At 31.1% G+C, this 17,986-nt stretch overlaps 2 protein-coding genes across 2 annotated transcripts; one reads left to right on the forward strand and one right to left on the reverse strand.

Moving 5' to 3' along the window:
* The first annotated feature begins 8,407 nt into the window (after window positions 1-8,407).
* Window positions 8,408-12,203, forward strand: LOC127284351 (uncharacterized). Its single transcript, XM_051309746.1, has 4 exons — window positions 8,408-8,417; window positions 8,742-10,516; window positions 10,683-11,792; window positions 11,841-12,203. Exons 1-4 carry the CDS (start codon window positions 8,408-8,410, stop codon window positions 12,201-12,203), a joined length of 3,258 nt encoding a protein of 1,085 aa, XP_051165703.1.
* A 566-nt stretch (window positions 12,204-12,769) lies between these two features.
* LOC127284352 (uncharacterized) lies at window positions 12,770-14,216 on the reverse strand. Its single transcript, XM_051309748.1, has 4 exons — window positions 14,213-14,216; window positions 13,456-14,115; window positions 13,192-13,336; window positions 12,770-13,022 (listed from the first exon to the last, which is right to left on the reverse strand). Exons 1-4 carry the CDS (start codon window positions 14,214-14,216, stop codon window positions 12,770-12,772), a joined length of 1,062 nt encoding a protein of 353 aa, XP_051165705.1.
* Between the last annotated feature and the right edge of the window lie 3,770 nt (window positions 14,217-17,986).

The raw sequence follows: 17,986 nt of genomic DNA on the forward strand, positions 1-17,986 counted from the left end.
CTGAGCATCTGAAAAAGAGCCAATCACAGACTTGCTTTAATACCGGAATGAAAAGCATTCTCCAATCGTAAATGAATACGTATTCTATGTTCTCCTCCTGTTCTATCGATTGTATGTTTCGATCAGTGATTTTGTGAGCGTGTTTATACTTGCTTCCACAATTGGTGTGAACAATTCTGGTCTCATCGCAACATTTTAATTTTCAAATAATTTAATTTAAAGGTGCATATTGGATCTAATATAACTTCAGTAATTAATGAACAAGCATGGCTACGTCACAAGTAAGTATTGAAAATGTTTTGAATGAAATGATAAAATAGAAATATAAAATAACCTAGCAAAAAATGTTTTGCAGCACGTGGCCCGAAAATATATTTTTCTTTTTCAAAGTCGAATCATAATTTATAGTAATATATGTGTATATATGAGTGATTCTACAAACGAGGGAATTATGAGCGGTCAAGTTTATTTTGTATATTAATTTTGAATTAATGTGGAAATAATTATGACATTACTCTATACCTTATTTATAAAATATCTTCTTGAATTTTGTCCCTGGATTTTGTCATCATTCGTCTGGCAGATGAAAACACGTTAAAATTATTAAAAATCAACATTCTAATGGAGTTACAGTTCGTTATTGTTGTTAATTAAACTAAACTAAATGTGATACCACGCGCGTTTTATTTAATTTGTTATTCTATTAACCAAGATTTCTCAATTTGTGACCAAGATTACGTTGTGACCAGACAAATTCTCATTCGTCTGGCATCCATTTTTTTGAAAAAAATATTATTTTTATGTCCTTTTATAGGTTTATGTATTGCAAATTTGAATTCTCTATCGGATAGAATTGCTCATTTTTTTATTTAATGTTGTTTCTACCTTTTTTTAAAAAAAACTGCCAAATTCTCATTCGTCTGGCACTTTTGAGACAGGATATACATTAAGCACTAAAAACAGCGTAAAACAAATAATTTTTTAACATTTTTCGATTTTCTTGACTTAAAATAATCCTCACTAAATTTGTAAGATATTGCTAAACTCCAATCTTTAATTTTCATTTTGTATATGGGACGTTCCACGTCAACAAGGACAGGCTTCTGCCCAAAAATGGTTTTGACGGATTTCAATGTTCTAGGGATTAAAAAATTCGTAAATTTCTATACTTTCGAATGCCGAGTGGCGTTTTTCAAAATTTTAAATGGCGGCTCCATTATGGCGCATAAATGGCAGTAAGTTTGAAAATTTAAAAATAAATTTGTGAATTAAACGTCTTAAAGAATTCCATTCAATCTAAAACACCTCATACAACAGTTTTTGGGGTCGCTGAATGCAAATATAATGTTAGTTTTCCAAAATTCAAAATGGCGAATTCAAAATGGCGGTAAAAATTTTTAAAATTGATCAAAATGGCTTAAAACTTATTTCTCAGGGGTTTTTTGGGTCGCTTATTATGAATTTAAAGTTATTTTTAATAAATAAGCAAAAATAAAATAAATTTTAAAATGGTGGATCCAAAATGGCGGACAAATTTTTTTAAAAACGCTCGAAATTAATTGAAACTCTATTCTAGAGGGTTTTCTTGGCCGCTAATTACGAATTTAAAGTTATTTTTAATAAATAAGCAAAAATAAAATAAATTCCAAAATGGCGAATACAAAATGGCGGACAAATTTTTAAAAACGCTCGAAATTAATTGAAATTCTATTCTAAGGGGTTTTCATGGCCGCTGATTACGAATTTAATGTTATTTTTATTAAATAAGCAAAAATAAAATAAATTCCAAAATGGCAGATCCAAAATGGCGGACAAATTTTTTATTAAAAATAACTTTAAATTTGTAATCAGCGGCCAGGAAAACTCCCTAGGAAAGAGTTTCAATCATTTTCGAGCGTTTTTAAAAAAATTTGTCCGCCATTTTGGATCTGCCATTTTGGAATTTATTTTATTTTTGCTTATTTAATAAAAATAACATTAAATTCGTAATCAGCGGCCATGAAAACCCCTTAGAATAGAATTTCAATTAATTTCGAGCGTTTTTAAAAATTTGTCCTCCATTTTGGATTCGCCATTTTGGAATTTATTTTATTTTTGCTTATTTATTAAAAATAACTTTAAATTCGTAATTAGCGGCCAAGAAAACCCTCTAGAATAGAGTTTCAATTAATTTCGAGCGTTTTTAAAAAAATTTGTCCGCCATTTTGGATCCACCATTTTAAAATTTATTTTATTTTTGCTTATTTATTAAAAATAACTTTAAATTCGTAATTAGCGGCCAAGAAAACCCTCTAGAATAGAGTTTCAATTAATTTCGAGCGTTTTTAAAAAAATTTCTCCGCCATTTTGGATCCACCATTTTAAAATTTATTTTATTTTTGCTTATTTATTAAAAATAACTTTAAATTCATAATAAGCGACCCAAAAAACCCCTGAGAAATAAGTTTTAAGCCATTTTGATCAATTTTAAAAAATTTTACCGCCATTTTGAATTCGCCATTTTGAATTTTGGAAAACTAACATTATATTTGCATTCAGCGACCCCAAAAACTGTTGTATGAGGTGTTTTAGATTGAATGGAATTCTTTAAGACGTTTAATTCACAAATTTATTTTTAAATTTTCAAACTTACTGCCATTTATGCGCCATAATGGAGCCGCCATTTAAAATTTTGGAAAACGCCACTCGGCATTCGAAAGTATAGAAATTTACGAATTTTTTAATCCCTAGAACATTGAAATCCGTCAAAACCATTTTTGGGCAGAAGCCTGTCCTTGTTGACGTGGAACGTCCCATATATAATTATATTAATATAAATAAACAAATAAAAAGTACCTTTTTCCTGTGAATCGTATGAATATCACAACAAAATCGAAATATTTTTTATTATTAGACACTTAAAGTACTCCTACAGATTTGTGATTTGTAAAATTATGTTCTAGTAGAACACACGTGATTTGTTATAAACAAATTACTAATAAAACCGATACCTTTTATTGATCCTTTTAAAATTCTTTCCTTGGAGTTTTCGGGGTCGCTGATTACGAATCCAACGTCAGTTTTTCAAAATTCAAAATGGCGGATCTAATATGGCGGACAACTTTTGAAAAAACTTAATATACTTGTCTGAAAATAATTACTCGGGGGTTTTCGGGGTCGCTGGTTACGAATCAGAGGTCAGTTTTTTAAAATTCAAAATGGCGGATCCAATATGGCGGTCAACTTTTGAAAAAACTTAATATATTTGTCTGAAGTAAGTAGTTTACAGTGATTTTAAATATTTGTTCGCCATGTTGCATCCGCCATTTTGAATTTTGAAAAGCTGACTCCGGATTCATTTTCAGCGACCCCAAAAACCCCCGAGTAGAGAGTTTCAAACAAATCAGAACGATTTTTTTAAAAAAGTCCGCCATATTAGATCCGCCATTTTGCATTTTGTAAAACTGACCTTGGATTCGTAATCAGCGACCCCAAAAACCCCCGAGTAGAGAGTTTCAAGCAAATCCAAACGATTATTAAAAAAAAATTCCGCCATATTGTATCCGCCATTTTGAATTTTGTAAAACTGACCTTTAATTCGTAATCAGCGACCCCGAAAACCCCCCAGTAATAAATTTTGTATAAATCCATCCATTATTTTTAGTGTTAATGTGAATTTTCTGTACGCGATCTTAATTTCCTTGATAAATTGTTTATAAACAACCATAACTTTTGTAATTTTTAATATTTTGTTTGGCCACTTTTAAATATCTTATTTAGTGTCGTTAACTTGAAGTTAAAGTACTTTTCAGACCTTAAATGAGAAAAAAATGTTGTGTCCATATTTTCTTCATTTTAGTCCTTCGTTTGTAGAATCACCCACAAAAAGTGTTTTTTTCCTTCAATAGAGTCACGTAGATAGTTTTCAAGAATATGCAGTCGTAAAAATGCAAGGAGAGGATGATGGTTTCTGCTACTCAGAGGTACCTTCGAATTTGCCGCATAAGGTCAATGAAAAATACAAACAGTGCTGGTGGCCGAAAACAGGGGAAAATATTTCTCAACGAATCTTTAATAGAGAGAAGCCGAATGCAGAAACGTGGTATCTAGTTGATATTGAGTTGGATAAATTATGCTGTGAGTTTTATTTTTTGTTACTGACTTTCGTATCTACTGTGTTTAGTTTTGAAAATAAGAAGTTTTTTATAGTAGCTTTTATATCCAAATTTTAATTTTCATTTATATTTTTTAATTTTAGCACCCTACCGCAGCGCTAGAAAAAGGGCTGAAAGCGAAAATTATGTTACCACAGACGATAATGACCTCGGCAAAGGAAATCGCAAGAAAATTTCTACCAGAAGGAAATCGTCCGAGGAAAACGAGACGTCTGCTAAACGTAAGATTCATTTACAAAGTATTTAACCATTTCAATGTACGTATTGTTTTCTTGTAAAAAAGAAAACACAAAAACGAAAGAGACAGGCAACCGATTCTGAATCAGAATCAGAGACTACAACAGAAATGCCGGAGGTTCCTGAAAATTTGTTTGGCCGAAATGCTGATAACTTAAGCATGAACTCTCCAAACAATCTAAATCATTAAGGTATTATCAGTTATTCAAGCTACTACCACAGTTTATCTTTTATCGTGTTTAAAAAATTTTGAAACCTAAAGCTTAGCTTATAAAAATTTTAATCTGTTAAAAATTTAATTTTTCCAAACTTAAATCACAATTTTATTAAGTCAAATTTTCATATTATAATTTAATTTAAATGTAGTTCACCTAAATTTGGAATGATATAAATTTCTAATCATTCTAATCAGTTATGCGAAATTCATCTATTCAAATTTTGCTTAATCTAGCCTTAATTGGTACAAGTTTGTTTTTTATATACATACAATTATTTTATGCAACAATTTTTATCAGTTTCTGATCACCTTTTTTTGGAAAATTATTATCCTATTTTAAGGAACAAAGTATAATTGACATAATTTTATTATATTTTATTGCATTACAGTAAAAAAGGTTTATAATATATATCTGTATTGTTTATCATTTTAGAAACCAATCATTTGAATCAGGAAATTGTGGATCCGCGACTAACGAATAATAATGGTATGTGATAATACGTGTAATATTTATATTTCTCCACAAATTTGATTAAATTCATTTTTATTTTTTATTACTAATATCTGATTTATTTTGTTTTAGATGAAAGGAGAACAAATGAAAATGATAGGAAGACATCAAAACAATTGACAGATCTTAAATTTGAGGTGCGAAGTCTTGGAATAAGAATCTCAAATATCGAGAAAATCGTTCAGGCAAATAATAACATCACTAATGATGAAAGAGAGTGGTTAAACACACTTTTGCCCCTATCAAAGCCATCGAAAGTTTTAGAAATGAACGAGAAATTGAAGGATGAAAATCTGGCTCTTGCATTTGTGAGTATATGTCATTTTAAAGAGTAAAGAGATTATATAAGTTGACCTTCTGGCAATATTGATGAGAGAATAAAAAATAAACACTGTAATATGTAATTGAAATTTAGTTTGTACAACTATAAATGCTTATTATTTTGTGTGATACTTATATAGCGAAAACTCGTGTTAAGTATTGGAGGTCTAGCTGATAAAGACGCAGTCAACAATGCACTTGCAGCTAAAAATGAAAAACAAATGCGGAAAAAAATATACATGGAAAGGATACAAAGCGAAGCCAGCAGCAGAAAATTTACGTTTTATTTCATTGATCAGAGGTATGTTTTTACTATTCTGCATCAAATATGTATTATTATTATTATTATTTTTACATTTAATAAGTATAAAAAATTGCACTAGTAATTTCAACTGATCTGCACATCGTAATGAAGCAATTTTTCATTATAATGCATAAAAAAACAATAAATACATAAAAAGTCATGCAGGAGGATCGGTTACGATTTTGAATCTTTGAAATTTTGTTCATTTAGTGTCCAGAGATTCAAAATATATAAGAGTTTTTTTTCGGCATCGGGGACCAACTTTTTCATCATTTAAGACAGGTGTGTATACAAAATAAAGACATTTATATAATAGTAAGTAAATATTATTTTGTGAAGAATTAAATAATTTTCTTAGAAGTTTATCAATAAAATAATAATGTAAAATAATATAAATATATAATGAAATGATCAGAAAAATAATATGTTTAAATTACATAAAAGCATAAAGAGAAATTTTTTCAGATAATATAAGAAGATGATTAATTCTGAAAATAATTTAAACTTATTTAAATAGAAACTGCACTTCAGTTAGAAATTGTTTTCTTTTCAAAAATCCTAAAATTTTGTACGGAAAAAGAATATATTATAAAAATATTATTTGTATTAATGTAAAAGAATATGTTACTGATAGTAATATGATATTATATTGTAAAGTGAGTTTAGAAAGCAATGTAAATTAAAATTCAAAGTATTAATATTATTCAGAAGCACGTTACTTCATTACCTTTAATCACAAATATATCTGCGTAATGCACAAAATTATAAGTTGCGTAGGTCCGAGAATAATGTTCTAATCACGAAATACGAGAAGAATTGCACTTAATGACATATGTCATTGATCTTATGTCAAGATGCTATTGACAAATTTTCGGTTATTCCAACATTGCTCTGAAATAATTTTTTTTATTAGAGATGAATTTAAAAAATGGGTCTTGAGAAATATTGCAATCATACTTATGATGAAGTTAAATACAAAATTATAAGGAAGTGACTAATAATATTAATATTGATAATAATAATAATAATAATAATAATATTAAAGAAATGTTATTATTTACCTTAATTATCAAATATCTGCAGCAAAGAAGACTAAAAAAACTGCAAGTATTTATTGGAGCAATTTTTTTTTCAAAGCAAAAGAAATTATAGTTTTGTAAAACCTTATAAAGAAATATTAAAAGTAATGCATTTTCAAAATTTTATAATTAAATTTTATAATGTCAATAGGAAAGAAGTAAATGAATATTTTTCTACATTATATACATTTTATGTACTTTAATGTTATTGTAATTTAATTATATTACAAAAATTGTAATTCTAAATTGTATGAGAAATGAAATAAATAGTATTTAATGAAAATAATTAAGAAATAATATGTAGATAATTAATAATAAAATTAATTGTAAATGAATATTAGTCTTATATGAAATGGATGATTAAAAAAATATTTCTAAATATTAAATAAATTTATTAAAAATATAATTTAAATCAAGCATAAATGGAAATTCCTATGAAGCAAATAAATATGAAAGCCCAAACGCAATGGGGGTTGTGGTGAAATACGATCATATTTAAAAGATAATGAGTCTTTAGAGAAACAGTTTGAATAGGGAAAAAGGTTTTCTTGTACTCAACACTTGTCGATCGTAAAATTAATTTATATACAAGCAAATCAATTTTATGTTATGCTTATGGTTTTTTTGTTTTTATTTTAAAATTTTATTTCAAAAATACCTCTTCATAAATGATATTCAAAATGAAGGAAATGAATTGTAAAGATATTAAATAAATGTTTTTTTATTATTAATGTTGAAATTAAATTTAATTAAATTTTATGTTCATATGTAAATTTGATAATGACAAATGTTTATATAAATATAAATTAAATGTTTAAAATAATATGAAAGAATTCAAGCATATAAAAATATGCATTCAAAAGCACAAACGCAATGGGGGTTCTGTTATACTCTATCAAGTTTTAAGAAGTAATGCGTCGTAGAGAAGTAATGTGAAAAAGCAAAATGGTTTTATATTACTCAACACTTGATGATCGTAAAGCTAAATTATATATAAGCAAGTCGAGGGTGATTAAAAAATTCTTTTTACGAAAAAAGAAATAAAATATGAAAATAATTGAGATACTATAAGAACATAGGTTATTCCTAAGTAAATGTTTATAGAAATAATATGAAGAATTTTTAATATTAAGATAAAAATAATTAAAGAATTTCTTTATATACATAATTTTTAATATTATCTTTTCTTCACACTATTTTTAAATTTTCACACTATCAAATGAGCGAACTCTAAAAATGGCTACATATAATTGACCATGATTAAATAAGTCTTTCCTAAGATCAATTGCAATTTTATTAAATGTTTGTCCCTGCGCTTTGTTAATAGTCATCGCAAATGCCAATTTGATTGGAAATTGTCTTCTTTTAAACGAAAAAGGGTAAACATTTTCACAATGAAGTGTTATGCGATTTAAAAAAATAACATTACCCTATTTATCGACAGTTAAAATCTCACATTGAAGCAAATTGTTTAATAAACCCTTAATTAATAACCTTGTGCCATTACATAGGCCTTCATTAATACTTAAATTTCCTATGAGTATTACAACTGAATTAATTCGTAATCTCAATTCATAAGGTGGAATGGAAGGAGGTGATAGTGTAAGTGTTAAGCTATATGAATTTGAGTGATCAAATGATGTGTAATATGTACAAATTTCGCTATACATCCCCACCCTTATTGGTTGAAATTATAATCTAAGCTCAGTTGTGTCATAGCCACTGTTATGATACCATCGTCAACATTTCGACGAGAATTTCTTTCTCGAGTCCGTTTCAAACTTTATTATTATATACTATGTCAAAGAGAAGAGTTTACGCGAGTTTAATAGTTTGTATAGAGGTGAATTATGTTAAATAAAGAACAAGTTAAATAAATTAATTGTGAGTGACTGGAACTTATTTATTTATGTGTTAGTGAACGTTCTTCCTACGATTTACTCCCATAAAGAAACAATTGGCGATCCTGCCAGGATCGCCACCAAGCCTTCAACGAGCCTTGAATCTGAAAACTCGGAACCAATAGATAACAGTCTAGTAGCTTCTTCCCACCTTTCGAGTGGGTCACAATTGTCTCCTCGCATTCTTGCTACGGCTTGGGTGGTGGTTTCTTCCGCCTCTCAACGGGCTGTTACTGTTAGGGCACTTTTAGATCAAGGGTCAACCCACACGTTCGTTTCAAGGAAATTAGCAAACGCCTTGAACTCGAAAACGTTCCCGGTTTCAGCCGAAGTGAGTGTTCTTGGAAACCATACTTCTAAACGCATTAACAGTCTCATTCCAATTTCAGTAAAGGCAACGCGCGGTAATGAAACAGTTCTTTCAACTGAAGCTTTGATTTTAGATTCATTAACCTCTTATGTACCTAAAATCAATTATCCAATTTCCAACTGTGATCATCTTCATGGTCTTACTTTCGCTGATGAGCGATTGACGGATGACACTCCTATCCATGCGATTATCGGGGTTGATCTTTATCCTTACGCGCTTCTTGATGGGATTCGTAAGGGAAGGCCTGGGGAACCGGTGGCTCAAAATACAATATTTGGGTGGATACTTTCAGGTCAAACAAAACCTCTTTCTACTTCTGAGAGTATAGTTCAGGTTCATCATCTTCAGGTGAGTGATAACCTTGATACTGCTCTTCGAAAATTCTGGGAGGTGGAAGAAGGTCCGTCCTTTCAGCCTCCATCAGAGGAAGAAAATAAGTGTGAAATGCATTTTCGCGAAACACATTCCCGCAATTCTGAAGGAAAGTATATTGTCCGATATCCTTTCAAAACTCCACCCCCTCTTGACATTGGAGATACACGTATTCGATCACAAAAGGTATTTTTCTCAATTGAAAGGAGACTGGCTCAACGTCCTGATGAAAAGGAATCATATCACAATTTTCTTCGTGAATATGAATCTTTAGGACACATGAGACCGGTTGATCCTCCTTCTGATAAATCCGCTCAAATTGTTTATCTTCCGCATCATCCAGTAGTAAAGGCTACCAGTACCACCACAAAAACTAGAGTTGTTTTTAATGCTTCAAGCCCTTCGTCAAATCAGGTATCATTGAATGACCTTCAAATGATTGGTCCCAGACTTCAGGGAGATCTTCCTATGCTCTTAACACGTTGGCGTATTCATCCCTTTGTATATTGCGCTGACATTGAGAAAATGTTCAGGCAGATACTTATGGATGAACGAGACGTCAACTATCAGAGAATTTTCTGGCGAACAGACTCCTCAGAGATCATACAGGAATATCAGCTGTTGACCGTGACCTATGGAACAGCTTGTGCTCCGTTCCTGGCTATGAGGGTATTAAAACAACTTGCCTTGGATGAAGGTCACGATTTCCTTTTAGCTGTTCCGATCATTCAAGATCAGATATACGTAGATGACTGTCTCTTTGGTGGACCTAATGTCATGGAGGCAAAACAAAAGCGAGATCAATTGGTTGCTCTTCTCAAACGCGCTGGTCTTGATCTTAGGAAATGGGCAAGTAATTCTCCCGAGCTCTTAAATGATATTGATGAGAGCAACCATGGACTTGCCTGTGATAAGTCGTTACAACCTGATGAAAGTTTGAGAATCCTGGGTATTTCTTGGAACCCAGCATCAGATACTTACCGTTTTTCTGTGCACCAAGAAGAAACGAAGGTCATTACCAAAAGAGTAGTTCTTTCCATCATTTCTAAGGTATTTGATCCTCTTGGTTGGCTTCCACCTGTTGTTGTGCTGGCAAAGATTTTCATGCAGTTTTTATGGCGTCATCAACTTGATTGGGATACCCCCCCTCCCTGAAGACTTGTCCTCCTATTGGATAAAATTTTACAGCTCTTTGAATTCACTTGATAAATTGCAGATTCCTCGATGGATCGGAATTGGGGATGAAACTGTTGTTAATGAGCTACATGGGTTTTCAGACGCATCAACAGCAGCATATGCAGCTGTTGTATATCTCCGTGTGATATCAAGGTCAGGTGATGTTCAAATCTCATTACTGTCAAGCAAAACAAAGGTTGCCCCTGAGAAACAATTGAGTGTGCCTCGTCTTGAGCTCTGTGGTGCAGTTCTATTGGCACGATTGATGAAACAACTACTTGCCTTATCTGAATTCAATTCGTTTCAATCATATTGCTGGACTGATTCATCCATAGTCAGAGCATGGTTGAAATTACCCTCATCTCATTGGAAAACATTTGTTGCCAATAGAGTATCAGAGATTCATACACTCATTCCTGATATTACATGGCTCCATGTTCCTGGCTCTGAAAATCCCGCTGATTTGGCAACCCGAGGATTAAAACCCGAGGACATTCTCTCTAATCATCTGTGGTGGAGAGGTCCTCCGTGGCTCTCGCTTGATTTTAGTTCGTGGCCATCGGAGGAACCTTTAGTACCAAATGATGCTCCTTGGGAAGAAAAAACCCCTAAGGTATGTGTGGCAAATTTAGTTATCAAATCAGAAAATGAATTCGAAATTGCCCAACGGTTTTCCTCGTGGCCACGACTCTTGCGAGTGACTGCTCTCATTCTTCGATGGTTACCATCCAGAAGAGAAATCATGGATGGTGCAGTTTCATTGATTCCAGATCCTGAAGAGATTAAATTCGCATCTATTCGGTGGATTTCTCTTATACAATCTCGTTATTTTCCGGACGAGATCAAGACTCTTTGCAAAAATGAACCTGATTCTGATGGCTTCAAATCTCTTAAGGTAGATCAAACGTTCAAATGTGATAGCCCACTTCGTCGACTCAATCCCATCCTTGATCCTGATGGACTTTTACGCGTAGGTGGGAGACTGTCCTTGAGTAGTTTAGATCCTGCGGCAAAATTCCCCTATATTTTGAAGGCTGATTCAATTTCACGCCTTATTATTTTGGATGCCCACCAACGTTGTTTACATGGTGGAATCACTGTTACATTGAGTACTCTCCGAAATAATTATTGGATTTTACAAGCTCGTAAGGTGATAAAATCTATTATTTTTCACTGAGTGACCTGTTCCCGAATAAAGGCCGAGATACCGGTCCAACTCATAAGTCCACTGCCTTCAGCTAGGGTTGAGAATCCGGGCTTTCCATTTACGAATTGTGGGGTTGATTACGCCGGACCTATTAGTGTTCGCATGGGGGGCGGTCCTGGTATTCGCTCACGACCAGCATGGATAGCGGTGTTTATTTGTCTCGCAACTAAGGCAGTGCATTTAGAGGTGGTTTCCGAATATTCGACGGCTGCATTCTTCTTGGCAGCGCCACATTTCGGTGGTTTGTGGGAGGCAGGTGTCAAGAGTATGAAACATCATCTTATTCGAATACTTGGTGCTCATACGCCCACCTTTGAAGAGCTTTCAACATTAGTATGCCGCATTGAAGCTTAAGTATTGAAGCATTGAAGTTTAACGCGTGTAGTTTCAGTCAAAACGGCGACGTCGAAATATACTCGCCCTATCTCGAAATTAGCTCTTCTTCCAATAAATATCGATGAATAGTTACCGTCAGATTTCTGTTTGAAGGCCTGTCTTTAAACCTTTACGGGTGACCAAAAAAAAATTATTTTTGTATGCCTATTTGATTTGGTTTATATTACGCTGTATACATCGCAAGGCGGGCGGTATGTTAAGCTATATGAATTTGAGTTATCAAATGATGTGTAATATGTACAAATTTCGCTATACATCCCCACCCTTTTTGGTTGAAATTATAATCTAAGCTCAGTTGTGTCATAGCCACTGTTATGATACCATCGTCAACATTTCGACGAGAATTTCTTTCTCGAGTCCGTTTCAAACTTTATTATTATATACTATGTCAAAGAGAAGAGTTTACGCGAGTTTAATAGTTTGTATAGAGGTGAATTATGTTAAATAAAGAACAAGTTAAATAAATTAATTGTGAGTGACTGGAACTTATTTATTTATGTGTTAGTGAACGTTCTTCCTACGATTTACTCCCATAAAGAAACAGTAAGCAAATATTCAGGTAGAATAACATCATTAATATTGTCATTATTGCAATTGTCAGTACTATCTACCCCTGTATATACTTTCTCTCCATCTTTGTCTAACAAATTAACAACCATTTTATTTATATCATCTACATCTTTATTTCTCGCGGACAATACTGCACAATTTGAAAGCTCATTGAAGCATTTATTTCGAATAATATCGGCATATGTGTAATTAACAATGTCTGGATTACTATGGAATAACATCATTATAATCATTTATATCACCGTTTCCTATATTTAATAAAAATTTAGTAAATTCAATTTCTAGAGGTAATGCTCTCATATTTTCTGTTAAAGAGAAAATTGAAAAACATTTCCATAGTTTACTGCATTTGATTGATAAGTTAATTATTTCTGACCTAATACCCCGTTCCTTAATTGGCAGAATTTGTCTAAAGTCAGCACCTAAAATTACAATTTTACCACCAAATGGAATATTAGATTTCATAATATCTCTAAGAGTCCTGTCCATTATTTCTAAAGCATATTTAGGTGACATAAGAGCTTCATCCCAAATAAAAACGTCAACATTTTTTAAAAATTGTCCTTCTTTAGAATTTACTTAAATACTTGAGGAGAAAAAAGAGGTACAGGCAAACCAAAAACTTTGTGGACAGTTTTACCATTTGGAAGTAAAGTAGCAGCTATTCCTGTAAAAGCCATATTGCAAACTCGACCACCTTTGCTTCTTATCAAATACCAAAGTGTTTGATACAAAAAAGTTTTACCGCAACCACCAGGTCCATCGATATACAAACATTTACTCTGCATTTCAGTTGAACTTTGAAAAATATTTAAAACATAATCGACAATTTCCTTCTGCTTATTATTTAATTGTTCATATTTTTCATTTCCCTGAAGATTATCATTATCACAATTGATATTGTTACCTTGTAATTGAATTTGCATATAATCTTTTTGAAGTTCATAAAAACGTGCAAAATTTTCTAAACTATGACCTTCTTCAATTAATAAAGACTTGATATTAAAATAAGCTCTACTGTGACTTTCAAAAATATCATGAATTCTCCTGTAATCCTCAGAAAATTTGTCTTTAAATTCATTCCACAAATCTTGAGGATTAATTGGTTGACAATGAATTAGAATTCTGACAAATAAACTTGGAATACTTTGAGGCATTTTCCACAAAACACCATCATTTAATGCCCTTCTCCATTCATAATCATCCTCAATGAGCCCTAATGCTAAGCAAGCTGAACTGAAATTATCATACGTTACTTCGTCTACTGTACACAAATCTTCAAATGATTTTTTTCCTTTAACTGAAAGTAACAATGATCGTAAATGAAATAATTTAACTTGACAGGGACTAACAAAATACATTCTCCCAATGTTGTTATCATATCCTTTTCTTTTTACCCATTCACAATTTTTTTTCCTTCCAAGTAAAATGTTCTGGAATTTCGTTGTAATAAAAATTTCTGGCATCAGGATCTTTTTCATTTAAAGTAAAGTAGGCTAATAACTTACTTTTTTATCAACATTAAATGAAATATTTCTTTCATTATTTCTTTCGGAAATAATTATATTTTGTTCATTAGGTAAATGTATAGGCAAACGAGTTATACTGTGGCTTTTTTAAATAAACTTTTGCATGCCAATACGCCAAAATGCTTCCACGTGACCTACATATCTATTCTCTTCTTATTGCTTAATGTCATCATAACCAATAGAAGTATGATCACTACGGTCAGTAATTAATATTGCAGCTGCATCATTACCCTTATATATGTATATATATATATATATATATATATATATATATATATATATTTGTACAAATACTTGACAGATTGAATGCCTATAACTACCTCAACATTTATATGACAATCAAAGGGTAAGGTAAGAGAAGGACAGAAAGACGTATCTATTGTCAACTACATAGCCATTAGGTCTTGTATACTTTTTTTGTGTGTTTCTTCTACGCTAATTTACAAAACCATTCTCAGTGAATGTAGTTTCTTCATTAAACTCTTTAGGAAAATGTTTTGAACACTTATTATCAACAATGCACCAATCCCCGCAAGGCCCGTGAATATTATGTTTCATTACAAGTGCATGCAATATGGGATTTAAATTTTCGTCAGGAATTTTAGCAGATATAATTATAGCGATCAACACTAACTGCTGTTAATAATTTAGAATTTTGTTTCAATATAACTAATAAATGAACATGTGGCAGGTCTTTCTTTTGGAACTCTATAACAGACACATATGATAATACTTCACCAAACAATTTCTTTTTAACAATAACGTCTAATAAACTATCAACTTTTAAAGCAAAAACTCTTCCAACAATATCTGGCCTATCAGAAACTGTTTGATTTGGTAAAAGATTTTCAACAATTTCTCTCCATTATGGATTACATGTCATAATGATAAACAAGTCTGGTTTTCCATGTTTAGCAACAATTGCCATGGAATCTTGATATAACTGTGTCATATTTCTCGGTGAGCCAATAAATGTTGATGGAAGAACAATTAATTTTCCAACATGAGCATCAGTTTCGTCTGCTCTGTGTTGCAAATAATCAACTAACCCTTTATAAGATTCTGCTCTAATTCTTAATTGGTTGTTGCGAAAATAGTGCAACCTATCTTTTTCAACTTTAACATAATTATCTACTAACCATTGTTGAAATAACCTTCCCCCGAATAAAAACGGATTAAATTCATCTCTAATAGCTATACGAAACTTCAAGTAGTCTGCCTTACTAATTTTATGTTTTTTTAATCTTTTATCCTTGTCCGTTCTAACCATATTTATATTGTATCCAAAAGAACCTGTTGGATAAAATATAGGATATGTCCAAGGTTCAACATTTGGATCAAGGCTATTTACTAATTGCAATGATGATTTGACCTTGAATTTTGTAACAATAAGGACCTGCTCTTTTTCCATTAACAACATTAGCATTTAAAGAAGCAAATGGAAAATTATTATCTAAAACTCTTATATCTTGATTAAAAATTTTTTATTTAATATGTGATCCATCTAATAAAGATTTTAATTCATAAGGAAAATTTGATATAGTGTCAAGGGATACACCACCATGACCACAGCAATCATTAAATGAATTCATTCCCTTATAAACTCCTTTCTCTCCTGCAAAATGTTTGGCATTACAATGAATACATAACTCATTCATATCACCTAAATAATTTTTTTTTATTTCTTTTTCTAAATTTTGGTATAAATTGTTTTGAAGATTTTCAGTTGTATTTTCAGAATGCTCCTTCTGTTCATTATTATTATTATTTACGTTAACAATGCGTACTATTTGAAAAGAGTTAAAATTTTCACCAGCTATTTGCACTAATTTAGAATTTTCCGAAGAATTTCTTAAAATCTCATCCTTTTTTGCTTTAACATTTAAACGATAACGGCGTTGTCTTTCAGCATTTTTTTTTTTTTACTTAATTGAAATTGTTCTTCTTCCTCTTTTAAACGTAGAACTTTACGTGGCATAATGGGAGCTATAAATTTTTTTTAATAACGTATAAATTTCAAGATATTTTGTTGAACATAATTATCATTCTCATAAAAATTCATAAATTATCAAAAATTTCATAAAATATATTTATATTGATCTCATAGAAACATAAACTCATAGATAGCTCATAAGAAATACAAATATTTTAATATATTCATAAACTCATACAAAATTAATTCGCATATCACAAACTTAAAAAATAATTATAAATTTTATAATATATAAGACATTCCTGAATGAAGAAAATCCTTTTCTATACTTATGTAAATAAAATGAAATATATCAAATGTGGAAGCACTTCATCACACTAACATATTATTATTTGCACTTTATAAAAAGAAAATCACTTTATCACTGACTACCATATCACTTAACAAATTCGTATTAAAAAACTTATTTGATAATTTAATATTATTAAAATAACTTTTATTAAAAAAAGAAATTTAAAAAACTAATGTCAATTTACGTTATTTCTCAATCAAACCTTAAAGAAATACTGTCCATTTTTAACTCTTACGTGGTAACTTTTGGGGCTCCAAACTAGCTAAAAAAAATTCTTTTTTTACCCTAAACAACCACCATGTATTCATACACTTCGGACCCACCCCCAAAAGCCACCCCCACTTGGTGAAAAATCGAAAAAGTCCATTTTCGACTCTTACGTGGTAACTTTTGGGGCTCCAAACTAGCTTAATTTTTTTGTTTTTTTATCTTAAACAACCACCATGTATTCGTACCCTTCGGGCCCTCCCCTAAAAGCCACCCCCATCTTGGTGAAAAATCGAAAAAGTCCATTTTTGACTCTTACGTGGTAACTTTTGGGGCTCTAAACTAGCTAAAAATTTTTCTTTTTTTGCCCTAAACAACCACCATGTATTCATACCCTTTGGACCCATCCTTAAAAGCCACCCCCCTCTTGGTGAAAAATCGAAAAAGTCCATTTTCGACTCTTACGTGGTAACTTTTGGGGTTCAAAAGTATATAAAAAATTTTGTTTTTTATTCTTTAGAAAAGTGGACCAATAAACTGGAATTAATTCAACAGGACTCGGTTACTAGGACTTTTAGGTGTGTTAAGCTGGCACCACAAGTTTGATATTTTTAAATATTTCATATGCTAGTATAAATTTAAATATTGGAAATCTTAGTCAGAATACATTTTTCTATTTAGGTTATATTATTTGAATTTGCTTACCATCTAATTCATTTTTCGTGAATATATTTTAGGTCTTATAAATGATTTGAGATTTTTTAAAAATTTAATATAATACAAAATTAGTAGAGCAGTCGAATTTCGTGGTCAGAAATAAATTTTGATTAGTAATTTTATATCAGGTATTTTGACGTATGTCTTTCGTCTGTTATTTAAGATTAGATTTATTGTTTAATATGTCGTTTTTACTAACGAATTATATTATTGTGATTCTGAGGAAGACAAGTTATAAGTTTTTGACAATCCTGATAGAATATGGTAAAGTTTAGTTTCTTTTTTAAATATTTTGAGAATCTAATTGTGGGATTTGATTTCGGCAAAATTCTGTGTCTTCAGATTTTGTTTATCCTTTTATCTACAGTGGGTGTCCTGCTACCTTGATATCAGTTAGCAGTGCACCATGTTTAAAAAAAATTAAATACGGCAA

This window comes from Leptopilina boulardi, unplaced genomic scaffold (assembly GCF_019393585.1).
Source record: "Leptopilina boulardi isolate dan_hultmark-lab unplaced genomic scaffold, ZJU_Lbou_2.1 LbouV2_324, whole genome shotgun sequence".
Taxonomy (NCBI): domain Eukaryota; kingdom Metazoa; phylum Arthropoda; class Insecta; order Hymenoptera; family Figitidae; genus Leptopilina; species Leptopilina boulardi.

Bases quoted from the DNA above. Each gene is read 5' to 3' on its own strand.
- LOC127284351 (XM_051309746.1), top strand. The intron at 10,517-10,682 runs GTATTTGATCCT...GATAAATTGCAG, and splicing joins TTCTTTCCATCATTTCTAAG to ATTCCTCGATGGATCGGAAT. The intron at 11,793-11,840 runs GTGATAAAATCT...TCCCGAATAAAG, and splicing joins GGATTTTACAAGCTCGTAAG to GCCGAGATACCGGTCCAACT.
- LOC127284352 (XM_051309748.1), bottom strand. The intron at 13,337-13,455 runs GTAAAACTGTCC...TTTGGGATGAAG, and splicing joins TGCTACTTTACTTCCAAATG to CTCTTATGTCACCTAAATAT. The intron at 13,023-13,191 runs GTCAGAAATAAT...GTTATTCCATAG, and splicing joins ATTAAGGAACGGGGTATTAG to TAATCCAGACATTGTTAATT.